General features: G+C 54.8%; 7 protein-coding genes across 7 annotated transcripts; 3 read left to right on the forward strand and 4 right to left on the reverse strand.

Moving 5' to 3' along the window:
* Nucleotides 1-533: 533 nt before the first annotated feature.
* On the reverse strand, nt 534-2,348 carry GNI_101350 (putative transmembrane protein; the record flags this gene model as incomplete). Its single annotated transcript, XM_011132860.1, has 1 exon — nt 534-2,348. The coding sequence occupies one exon, from the start codon at nt 2,346-2,348 to the stop codon at nt 534-536; it is 1,815 nt and encodes a 604-aa protein (XP_011131162.1).
* A 362-nt stretch (nt 2,349-2,710) lies between these two features.
* On the forward strand, nt 2,711-3,016 carry GNI_101360 (hypothetical protein; the record flags this gene model as incomplete). Its single annotated transcript, XM_011132861.1, has 1 exon — nt 2,711-3,016. One exon carries the CDS (start codon nt 2,711-2,713, stop codon nt 3,014-3,016), a length of 306 nt encoding a protein of 101 aa, XP_011131163.1.
* Nucleotides 3,017-3,171: 155 nt separating this feature from the next.
* On the forward strand, nt 3,172-4,728 carry GNI_101370 (hypothetical protein; the record flags this gene model as incomplete). Its single annotated transcript, XM_011132862.1, has 1 exon — nt 3,172-4,728. The coding sequence occupies one exon, from the start codon at nt 3,172-3,174 to the stop codon at nt 4,726-4,728; it is 1,557 nt and encodes a 518-aa protein (XP_011131164.1).
* A 288-nt stretch (nt 4,729-5,016) lies between these two features.
* GNI_101380 (hypothetical protein) lies at nt 5,017-5,664 on the reverse strand (the record flags this gene model as incomplete). Its single annotated transcript, XM_011132863.1, has 1 exon — nt 5,017-5,664. The coding sequence occupies one exon, from the start codon at nt 5,662-5,664 to the stop codon at nt 5,017-5,019; it is 648 nt and encodes a 215-aa protein (XP_011131165.1).
* Nucleotides 5,665-6,091: 427 nt separating this feature from the next.
* On the reverse strand, nt 6,092-6,952 carry GNI_101390 (DHHC palmitoyltransferase; the record flags this gene model as incomplete). The annotated part of the gene is made up of 1 exon (XM_011132864.1): nt 6,092-6,952. One exon carries the CDS (start codon nt 6,950-6,952, stop codon nt 6,092-6,094), a length of 861 nt encoding a protein of 286 aa, XP_011131166.1.
* A 299-nt stretch (nt 6,953-7,251) lies between these two features.
* Nucleotides 7,252-8,566, reverse strand: GNI_101400 (LUC7 amine-terminal protein; the record flags this gene model as incomplete). The annotated part of the gene is made up of 4 exons (XM_011132865.1): nt 7,252-7,424; nt 7,490-7,655; nt 7,796-8,454; nt 8,536-8,566. The coding sequence occupies 4 exons, from the start codon at nt 8,564-8,566 to the stop codon at nt 7,252-7,254; spliced, it is 1,029 nt and encodes a 342-aa protein (XP_011131167.1).
* Nucleotides 8,567-8,836: 270 nt separating this feature from the next.
* GNI_101410 (hypothetical protein) lies at nt 8,837-9,359 on the forward strand (the record flags this gene model as incomplete). Its single annotated transcript, XM_011132866.1, has 1 exon — nt 8,837-9,359. A coding segment is annotated over one exon (523 nt), but the record flags the coding sequence as incomplete, so codon positions are not given.
* Between the last annotated feature and the right edge of the window lie 102 nt (nt 9,360-9,461).

Consider the following 9,461-nt stretch of genomic DNA (forward strand, 5'->3'; position numbering starts at 1 on the left):
TTTATCGGAACATTGACGACTTGGTTAAAGAGGATTTGAAAACTCGTTTATGGTCACCCACGGACAGCGGAGGTCAACCGGCTCAAAGACACTGCCATCTTTTTGTAAGCAGAAGATGCTTAGGTGAGGGAAGTTGGCTTAATGGAAAGGTGAGGAGGGGAGTCGATCAGGCAGGACGTGCTGCTGGCAAGCAAGGAAAGCGGCATAACATTCTGTAGAACTGTGTGTAGAATTGTTAGAATGTGCAAAAAATGGATGCAACCCATCCATCACAACTCACCCATCACAACTGAGCGTCGACATACAGGCACACGCCCCGAGTGGGTTGCAGGCACACGCCCCGAGTGGGTTGCAGGCACATGCCCCGAGTGGGTTGCAGGCACAACTTCCTGGAACACTTGACAGTGGGATCTCAACTAGTAAACGTTCCAGGTAGAAGGTATTACCACTCACTCATTGGTAAAAAAACAACCAGCAAGATCTTGAACCTGGCGGGTCTTGAACATGTCCGAATTCAATGCGGTCAGGCGTCCTTACCAAATAATTTGTCTTCCTTTTCGTCGTAACCTATAAAGCCAAATAAGATCGACTACTAGGATATCGCCGAAGCTGAAGACTAGACTCCCGCCGAAGATGAACTTGTAATAAGTCCAGGCATTGTCGGTGCCGAGATGTTTAGCCGCACATACTATGGTCCAGGGCAGCACGTAGAGCAAGTTGCTGATAAGGGACTGCACAAGATACCACGTGGGACTGGCAGCGAGCAGTATGGTGGCAAGGGGCGTGGACACAGCGTAGAACACGTAGCACCAATCAATATCGGACCACATGTAAGCGGTGACGTAGGCGACTTCGTCCGAGCCACTCAAGTACTTGGCGAACTGCTTTGTTCCACAACGCCCAAGAACAATAGCCATGGGTATTTCCACAACTAGCGCGATAGCTACGGACCACAATGCCGGACGGATGAACTCGAGCAACTCCCGGTAAGGCACCCGAATAACAGCCGCCGTCTCATCCTTAGCTGGCACCTCATCCGTAGCTGATGTCTCATCCTTAGCTGACACCTCATCCGTAGCTGATGTCTTATAGCGTTTCCAGACCGCCCAGTTGTGCCCAATAAAGGTCAGTGAAGTCGCTTCCAGCGCCTGTACGGGAACCATCACGAGTCCCCATCGGATAGTCATGAAGACACCCCAGGCCGTGGCGTACGTAGGTCCCAGTGCTACCATCTTGTGCACCTGCCAAAGATACAGCGCATTTCGGACAGCAGACTCGGTGAAAGTTAAAGCTCCCGGCTTCAACAAAACTCTAAGTCGCGACCACTGCGGCCAGAAAATTGAGGATGCCGTCTTCAAGTGCGATGTCATGTCCTCGTCAACGGAAACCCTGTGGTGATGCTCTTTCTCGACAGACCGGCTGCTGCCCTGGTTGGCCCAGTCCTTGTTAGCCCAATCCTTGTTAGCCCAGCCCTTGTTGGCCCACATGAAGTAGAACAAGCCGGTAAAGGCGCTGGTCATGTTGCAGCACAGTTGAATGGATGCCTGTGTGTTCACGGTCGGTGTGTGTGTTCCCACATGGAACTTGGATATGATGAGGAGGTCGAGGAGGATGTTGACTGCGAACTTGACGGTGCTGATGAGTAGCGGCACATCTGGTTTGTCGAGTGCGCGGGTAGCGGAGCCGACGGCGGTCTCGATCGCACCACTGAGACCAGAGAGGGCACTGATGCGGACGTAGGTCAGACTGGCGGCCCGGACGTTTGGCGGCACAAACCCGTTTGCAAAATTGCTGGCACCACACAGGAAGCAAACGCTCATAATCAATCCCAAGACCGCCTGAAACCAGATAAGCGTGTAGGTCAGTCCGAGCCGTTCGCGCACACTCCGCGAAACCTGGTCGCCAATGATCATCCACGACGCACGGGGCAGGCCCTCGTTTATTACCTCCGCGACCGTGTTGATATACGTGTATACATCCGTTGTCACCACCATCGATGAGTCAATGTCCGCTACCCAGAGCTTTGACAACGTCGAGTACAAAGCAGGCAACAGAAACGCACCCAAGTTAAACAATAACGCTCCCGTAAACGTGCTCCGATGCCACCCAATGTACTTCAACTCGCCCGCCACGTCTGTACCACCCGCCACGTCTGTACCACCCGCCACGTCTGCACCACCCGTCTTCGAAACCGCAGTGTCAAATTGCTCAACCAAAAGACGCCCATCTTCTTCAGGATGTTCGGCTTGAGCTAGACGGGCCTTTGACCCCGCTTCACTGAAGGACGTAAGAGTTTCATTGGAATCTCCGTAGAGGGGCGTCTCCTCTGTAGCACACGGGATTGTCATCCGTGCGTTTACGTCACCTCACTTCGACGATTTGAAAAAATCGAAGCCGACCGCGACAGAACACGACGGGCGAGCTTTTGCGCCTGACCGCAGCTTTTCTGCCTGCGCGCGTGCCTGCGTGCATGAGAGAGTTCGAGAGAGAGGGGAGTTTTGTGCGTGCACAAGGGTTCAAAGAAAACGCTGCGGACAAATCCTGGTGAGCACATTAGACGGTGCGTTGGACTAAAGATCCAGACAAATCCTGGTGAACACCCAGTGGGCTGGCTAGTTGCAAAGCTTTTCCAGGGCTTCTTCACCCGGAGCTTCTTCACCCGGAGCTTCTTTACCCGGAGCTTCTTCAGTCGGGGGAATAAAAAAGGAGCATGGCGTTGGAGGTGGACAAGCTCAAGTTGTTTATCCAGAAGTGCTTACCGCCTGCAGATGGAAAGAAGCGCACAGTGAATGTGGTTCGATTACAATATATGGAGAGCACCAGTCGAGGAGAGAAGACACCATTATCGGAAACTCCCGTCTATCGATTCAAAGTAAAGACGCCTAAACAATTGTACATATATACCATAGAGAATGAAGAGAATGCGCAACGTCTCATCAAGAATCTATCCAAGCATTGCAATGTTGTCGTATCCCCCAAAGTTACGAAGAAGAACAAGAAATCACTCATAATCTAGACGAGCTTTTTTTGCACACACTTCTACTTCGTTATCAACCGTCCGAGTCTGGGTTTCAATCGGTTGGCTTCAATCAGTTGTGAGAGTTCAGTTGTGTGAATGTTTGTCTTATTTTTCAAATCAGATCCCCTGTCGGGTCACTAACATATGTGAGAATGTACGTTAAAAGCAAGCTGTCCGACTGGGATGCCTCCAAACCCGGAGGTCCCCAGACCGGGGAGACCAGAGACTCGGCAGTCGGGCCCCTTCGGCAGTTGAGTTTCGGGGAAAGGACGGCTCGTAAACAGATACCAAAGGCCGCGTCCCAAATCCGGAAACAGCCTCATGACTTAGCAAACCTCGTTACCATCCCAAGCAGGTACCGTGCGCCGGAGTCGAGGGCTCCAAAGGTGCCCGCGCCAAAGGGTACTGTCTCGGGCACGTACGACAGCCGAATTGCCAACGCGATGTTGCGGAAAGTCGCAATTGAGGCCGCACAACGACGCGAACGAAATGCGAGCGATGAGAGCGCTGAAGAAGCCAGCAGCGATGAGGAAATCGCCCAACTCCAGACCTTTACCACGGCGGACAAGACCAACGCCCAGGAGTACTACAAGATGCTGATCGGGAGAGTGCCTACAGGTAGTGGAGAGCCTACAGGTAGTGGAGAGCATACAGGTAGTGGAGAGCATACAGGTAGTGGAGAGCCTGCAGGTAGTGGAGAGCCTGCAAATCAAGGAGAGCCTGCAGATCAAGGAGAGCAAAACGACCAGCGGTATCTGGATCAGGCGCGGGGAGAGGAGAGTCGGCCACCTGGGGAGGAGGAGCAGGGTCCGCCAGAGGAGGGTCCGCCAGAGGAGGGTCCGCCAGAGGAGGGTCGGTCAGAGGAGGGTCGGCCGCGACAGAATGTTCGTGAGTGGTCCCCGCCGTCTGCTAGCAATCGGTTGTCTCCGACGGTTCTTGCGACGGCGACGGCGGCAGGGAAGAAAAAGAAGAAGAAAACGGAGGTTTCGTTGAAGCCTACTCGGGAAGAGAACCACTGGGCGAACTATGAAGAGCCTTGGCCGGATGAGGTAGTACGGGCGTTACGTGCGAGTGTGTGGAAACCTGGTGGTTACGACCTGAATTTGGACGAACTGGAAGAGCGTGTGGATTACAGACAGGCCTGGATGGTAGGGATGAAGGGCACCAAGTGTATCTTGGCGGCTCCGGGTAAGGAGATCTTGGGCTTCGTCTCGCTGGACGGAACAGATGTGGAGACCTTCATAAGGTTTCATTCTCCTGCCATCCGCACAGCACCCATAGTACTCACCATGACCCTCGGTGAGATATGGAACCTACGCATCGAAATACCCACAGGCATCGTCAAGTTCCTCTCCACCACCGCCACCCTCAAACTCACCTCACTAGTCATGAACGGCCACAAAGCCCGCAAACCGGACAGCCATCATGACCGGGACAGTCGGGGCCAGTTGCTTGCCCATGCATACCTCAAATTGGTGCCACAGGAGTTCATTGACTCACTGCTCATATGCATATGGTACGGACACCACAACAACACTACCCCTATCACCCAAAGCGGTATGACCACTCAACCGGGTATGACCAGTCAACCGGGTATGACCACCCAAAGCGGTATGACCACTCAAAGCGGTATCCGTTATTCCGTTACTCACGTCTGCGTTGGCAGGGAAGCGAAGGTTCAGTCAACCTTGGTCAAGTACTACGTGTAACAGGGGCGCCTTCAACGAGGCGAGGTGGTCGTCCGGCAACACTGAAACCCGCGGGGGCGGCCTGCGAATGAGTAGTTCATATATATTCCTCCAACAACCTACAAAAGTGACTGTGGCCAAACAGACGTTTGCTTATATCACTGACCATCCCGGGTAAGCTGCTGCGACTAGATAGCACACACACACAGTCCTCTCCGGCACGACTCAGGTATAGCCAGAAGGTTTACGGTAGAAAGTAGGATAAGCGATAATTAGACAAAGTTCTTGAAAAATGGGCTGACAAATGGCTTAGTAGTAGCCATGGTGGACACCCGCGGCGCCCTTCTTGCCGTGGGTGGCGATTTGAGGAATAACAGGGATCTGCTTGGAGACCTGTTGCTGCACGACGTAGACGGGCTGCTGAGCCTTCTTGGACACAATAGGCTGGGCCTTCATGGGGGCAGCGTAGCCACCCTTCTTGCCACCTCTTCTGCCCCAGCCCCAGCCGCCACGCTTGCGGCCGAGGTGACGGAGGCCGCCTTTGCCCTTCTGGTGGACCACGGGGACCGCGGCCTGCTTGGAGTGGACCACGGGGACCGCTGCCTGCTTGGAGTGGACCACGGGGGTCGCGGCCTTCTTCGAGTGAGCGACGTGCACCTGTCTCACGGGAGGCACGTAGGTAGCCTTGCTCGGCGCAGCCACGACCTGGATGGGGGCGGGAGCTGCCTTCTTGCTCGGCTGGACCACGTGGGTGTGGCCCTTGATGGTCGGGATATCGATCACCTGCTGGGGAACCATGTGTCCCTTCTTAGTAGGCATTTGCACAATAGGCGCCTTCTGGGCAACCCCGTAGTTTGCGAATCCACGCCTCTTCTTGCCGAGGTCGCGGATAGGACCGGCGGATTCCTGAGCAGAAGCCAAAGCCGAAAGACCGAGAACGATGGTTGACAGCTTCATCCTGATTCACAAAATAGGGTGCAACGCACGCACACCTTGCCACACACGCACCATACTTCATCGCCCTTCTTCCTCACTATCTTCAAATCCTTGCCGCATAACCATGCCAATACCCCGCCCCCCGGTGCCTAGGCCCAGCTGTAAGCCCGTGAGCAGACAAACCTTACCTTGACTAAAGGGACTGCGTAGTGGATACATTTCACGCATCTGCAAACGCCAACCATGTGTGCAAATGCCAACTATGCACAGATGCAAGTGCACGTACTCCCGGTTCCGGTGAGGGTCTTACTTCTTCTGTCGTTGTTTTCTCGTGTGCAATGAGTAAGCTGTGGAACAGGCTTAGTTGGACCAGCGCACACCAGAATATGATTCCCAGTAGGAGGAGGCAAGCACTATAAGATGCTGCGATGGTCTGCAGAGTGAATACTTACTTGGAAAAGCTTTCTAACGCCCATTTGTCGTTTCTCAACAGAACTGTGTACAGGCTAATTGAGGACTCCACAATGCAGGTGCTGGTGAGCACTAAGGCCGAGATCAGAAACCCAAAGAAGTACCGGTAGTTGCGAAGGCCAACGCAGCTCGAAATCCAGATGCAGTGATGGTCGAATCGATCGACACACGAATCGCAGGTTGCGCAATGTCTGGTCCGTGGGTGACGTAGTTGGTCGCAGACACAGCACCACTTGAAGGTCACTTGCTGGCCACATATGTCGCCCGCTATTTCAATCATGTCTCGTTGGTCTCGCCGCGCGGTATAGCGTTCTAATTCTGATCTCTCAAAGACAATCCAATGGGGATCTTTCTCTAACCCATCGTCGCCTAAATTAATGCTTGCAGCAGTGGGACTTGCTGGGGACAAAGTGCTTGATTGCAGGGCAGTAAAGTTCTCAACCGGGGAAGAGGCCGTGGATTTTGCGACTTCCGTCGGCTGCACACGCGTGTGCGCGGCCCATTTTTGGCGCAGTTCTTGGACAGAGCTGCTGCTGGGGTACGAAAGACGGCAGTAGGCCTTGTCCCCGCGGTATTTGCAGACCCGTGGTATGAGATCGAACCAGTAGCAGCCCTTGGGGACAGTGCCAGGGTCGACGAAGGCGGTCAAGAGCATGAATAGCAGCGAGCAAGCGATCGCCGCATCCAAGGAGACGGAAAGACCCCGCGACGAGGGCGCAATCAAGTAGCGCGGGGCCAGCAGCGCGCAAGGCGTGATTAACCAGCCGCGGAACCAGCGCTGATGGCGAACCCCATTGAAGAACTTCACTCCTCCATTTCCTCTAGTCCTCTTTAGCATTTACATAATCCCAAAACCCACCAGACCCAGCCTGCCCCAAACACCTCAGCATCGCGGTTAATATTCGCCCTCCTCCGCCTCCCCTTCCTCGACCGCCGACGGCGCAGCAGGCGGCCGATGTCGTGTGCGCTGCGCGTACGAGTCTGAGTGTTCTGTCCTCGAATCGTTCCCTCTATATCGGCCGTGGCTGTACCCACCGCCCGAGTTGTACCCTCCGCCGGAGTTGTACCCACCAGCTGAGTTGTACCCACCAGCTGAGTTGTAGCCACCGCCCGAGTTGTAGCCAGGATTGTATCCTTCTACGCTCCGTCCGGGGCCCTCCCGTCCGGGGCCGTCTCGCCCTTCGCCGTCTCGCCCTTGGTTGCTGCGTCCTTCGCCGTAAGAGTACCTGCCCCGGGCGTAGTCATTTGTGCGCTCACCCCGGCTGTAATCCGAGCGGCCATGCTCGTTCCGCCCATCTCGGCCAAACTCACTACGACTATATTCACCCCCCGTGGAACTACGACCACCACCGCGGTAACCGTAGGGCCCGTTTACCGTTCGCGTTTCCGACGGCCCCCGGTACGATGCCGGCCGCGGCGCGTCGTAACGCCGCCTCCGGTTCTCGTCGAGAGACGGTCGCGATACGTCGCTGCTGCTCGTCCGCCGTGATCGTCGGGACTCCTCCCGCTCCGCCTTCCGCCGGAGCAAGTCCTCCATGCAACTCCGAATTTTCTCGTATCCCTAATCATCGAGAAAGATAAACCAGCCGAAGGAGGTGGAGGGGGTGGTGAGGTCGAGGGGGTGGTGAGGTGGAGGTGGAGGGGGTGGTGAGGTGGAGGGGGTGGTGGGACGGCGGGTTACGAGATGGAGTTTGCCGGTGACGTGGCTTTCAAATCGGCTCATGGAATCTCCAACGGACTGCATGGCGCCGCATATAGAGCAGACTCTGAGGGACTTTTCCCTCTGCATGTAGCTGCCGTAGACGAGAGAGCCGGCTCGTTCAATTTCTCTTTTGAGCGTTTGTACTTGACGAGTGATGGAAGCAACTTCTTCCACATCGCCTTTTTCGCCAGCAATTTCCGCGTCCTTGAGCAAGTTGGTGATTTTATCGTTCATGGCATTGATGAGTTGTTGTTGTTCGTCACTGAGCAGCGCATTCTCGGGAAGAGGAGCGTCGATACGTCGGTTGGCCTTTTGAATTTTCTGTTCCGCCGAAGATACTAGCTGCTTTAGGAATGCCAGCATCTCTTCTTCAAACTCTACTGCATACCTTTCCTTATCTGCACTCCGTTTATATTCCTCCTTCATTGCCTCGTCATGCACTCTAGGACATGGACCCAGATGCGATCGTGTGTTCGGGAACAAATCATGTGGGCAAAAATCAACCAAGTAGTACTTGCACACATCCGGGTCTGCAAAACTCCGTCTCTTCACACCCGCAGCACTCGGAAGCTCATTACGGTCGGCCCCTAACAACGAATCCAACAACGCTGCAACAGACAACAAGGTATAACACTTTACTTAAAACCTACCGGAATTTGCATGCATTTATGCAGGCTCAAAATAGCCCCAACTACATACCCCAAAATTCAGCCAATTACTGGCACCAATTACCTGCAACCTGAGAGCCATATACTTACATAACCGCACACTCACACATTCACAATTCCAAGACGTCAAGAAGCCCGACTTCCACACCATAACTGACTCCCTATATTGTGGACGGTCGGCAAGCTACCGAATGTAGGTTGCATGTAGGTTATGCTCTCATGATCGCGGTGAGAGTGTTACTGTCGGCATTATTGCTATTGTCGGCACCTTTCCTATGGTCGGCACATTTCATATTGTCGGCATGTGTACACGTCGAGATGCATGTACCAACGCGCACATTTTACGACAATCATGGCATTTGGCAAGCACCACAAGAACAACAAAATGGCTAAGATTCCGACGGCTGGCGAGCAGGTTGTGATCCAACCGGTGATACAACCTGTAGTGCAGCAAGTGGCGGTTCCGGCGCAGCAGCCGGCGATGGTTTTGGCAAAGGCCCCAGTGGCACAGCCGCATGTGCAGTTGGTGGCGCAGCCGCAGGCGGTGAAGGTACAGGCAGCACAGCTAAGCAGCACGCAGGCCCCGGTGGCGATCCCGGCGGTGCCTGCGATGCCTGCACAGATGGTGGTGCCCGCAAAACCGGCAGAGAAGAAGCCAGTGGCGATCTACGCCGCCCCGCCGGCGGGTGTCGTATCTGCGAGCATGAAGAAGCCGAGTATGAGCACCGACACGTTCTCATCTGGGCACTTTGTGCCGCGGGGCTTGAAGACAAACGGTCTGAAACGCGGTGCATCGGGTCTGGCAGTGAATGCCAAGAGCACCGCGTTGGACATTAAGGCGGGCGCCAAGGCGACGGAGAAGAAGACGGCGCAGGGTGTTAAGGCCGCAGCGAAGGGACTCGGGCGCGCGACCTCCAAGATCGGACGCGCCACGTCGATCGCGGCAGAAAACACGGGCGACGCGATGGCCTCCATGG

Source organism: Gregarina niphandrodes, assembly GCF_000223845.1.
Source record: "Gregarina niphandrodes unplaced genomic scaffold scaffold00021, whole genome shotgun sequence".
NCBI lineage: Eukaryota > Apicomplexa > Conoidasida > Eugregarinorida > Gregarinidae > Gregarina > Gregarina niphandrodes.